The sequence below is a fragment of the Stegastes partitus genome, unplaced genomic scaffold (genome assembly GCF_000690725.1).
Source record: "Stegastes partitus isolate 25-593 unplaced genomic scaffold, Stegastes_partitus-1.0.2 Scaffold1371, whole genome shotgun sequence".
Taxonomy (NCBI): domain Eukaryota; kingdom Metazoa; phylum Chordata; class Actinopteri; family Pomacentridae; genus Stegastes; species Stegastes partitus.
In genome coordinates this window covers 119,438-120,975 of record NW_007579102.1, presented here as the reverse complement: position 1 = coordinate 120,975, position 1,538 = coordinate 119,438, and the positions used below count along the sequence as shown (strand labels likewise).

The window sequence follows — 1,538 nt, the reverse complement described above, 5'->3', positions numbered from 1 at the left end:
TATAGAGGGGTATGAAGAGCTCATAGAGGAGTTCTTATGTCTCCAACATCCTAAAAGACTTTTATAGTAAACTTCAGGTAAATTCGCCGTAACTATCAGCAACACTGGAAGTTACCATCTTTCTTCCTAAGAAGCCACAAAGAGATGAAAACTTTGTCCACAGCTGAGTTTATTAACAGCAGATTAACTGAATAGGTCTGCTGGTGTTTCTGATCACTTTCATCATCAATATATCATCGCTTTGATGAAAAACCTCAGACCAGAGAAATGGAAGCATTCCAGTCAGGACCTTCACCAGCTCCGTTTGTCTTTGAAGGAAGCTGCTGACGTCACTGTTTGCTCAAAGTGTTGCTGTATTGATGTATGGATCAATAAGCCCAACATTCCTTCACACAAACTGTAAACAGCAGAACAGATAACTACACAAAGTAAAACATTAATTATCCCCAAATCTCCACATGTTGAGGACAGAGGACATTCTGAAGGTTTTACTGTATGGACAAAAAAAAAGAAGACGTCGGCTTTGTTATCTGTTCTATCTACGTCTGCCCTTCATCCTGGGCCTCGCTGTGATCTCCCTGTCATCAACCAGACAGACAGGCAGGCAGACATGTAGACAGACAGGTTGACAGACAGACAACAGGTAGACAGACAGAGTTGTTGTGAGAGTTCAAATCATCACACAGTGTGTGTGAGTGTGTGTGTGTGTGTGTGTGTGTGTGCTTCTCACCTGTAGATAAACACGGTGACGGTGACGATGATGACAAAGACGAAGCAGATCACCATGGAAATCATCTGATGCATCGTGACTGTTCCTGAGACCAGAGAAAATGTCCCCATAAGGACAGAAAGAAAGGAGTGTCCTACACCATTCATTGTACACGTTGAGGTGTCTTGTGAGGACCATCCACAGTTACCCTGACAGTAAGGTCCTCACTAAAACTAAATGTGTGTAGGTGTGTGCCAGCAGTGGTGCATACGTGCGTGGCACGCTGGGTTGTCGTTCTTGAAGCCACACTCAGGAATGTCTGCAGGTGGAGAACCTCCAGGCCACTGGAAGCTCAGACCTTCCTGCAGCAGCAGCTGCTTCATGCTGCTGTTGTAGACACACACCACCTGAAAACACACACACACACACACACACACACACACACACACACAAACAATGTGAATAATTTCAGATTTCTATCCTCCTCTGTGGTGGGAAACTAAACATCTTTGGACAGAGACATCATCTTCCGATACGTTAGAGACCAAGCAGCTGATTAATTCATTAGGAAATGATTGCTCGTTGCCGCTTTGGTTTAAAAGTCTTTACCTCGTCTCTCAGGTGTTGCAGCGATGACATCATGAGTCAAGTGTTTTACCTGAAACTCTCCAGAGTCAATGTTCGTCATGTCCCACACAGCGAAGTCCATCTGTCTGTCCCCGAACTCGTCCATCTCCACCATCCCCATCACCCCTGCAGAGTTACACAACATGTCAACATCTGGACACAGACCTGTAAACACCTGTAACCCTGTAGAACATCTGTAACC

General features: G+C 44.9%; 1 protein-coding gene across 1 annotated transcript in view; it reads right to left on the bottom strand.

The window, feature by feature from the left end:
• npr1a (natriuretic peptide receptor 1a) overlaps nucleotides 1–1,538 on the bottom strand; it is a 30,170-nt gene that overhangs the window by 14,103 nt on the left and 14,529 nt on the right. The window contains exons 6-8 of the mRNA XM_008299020.1: nucleotides 1,368–1,462; nucleotides 981–1,116; nucleotides 731–815 (exon numbers count right to left, since the gene is read on the bottom strand). Coding sequence (XP_008297242.1) covers nucleotides 731–815; nucleotides 981–1,116; nucleotides 1,368–1,462 — 316 coding nt within the window. The remainder of the gene's footprint in view (nucleotides 1–730; nucleotides 816–980; nucleotides 1,117–1,367; nucleotides 1,463–1,538) is intronic.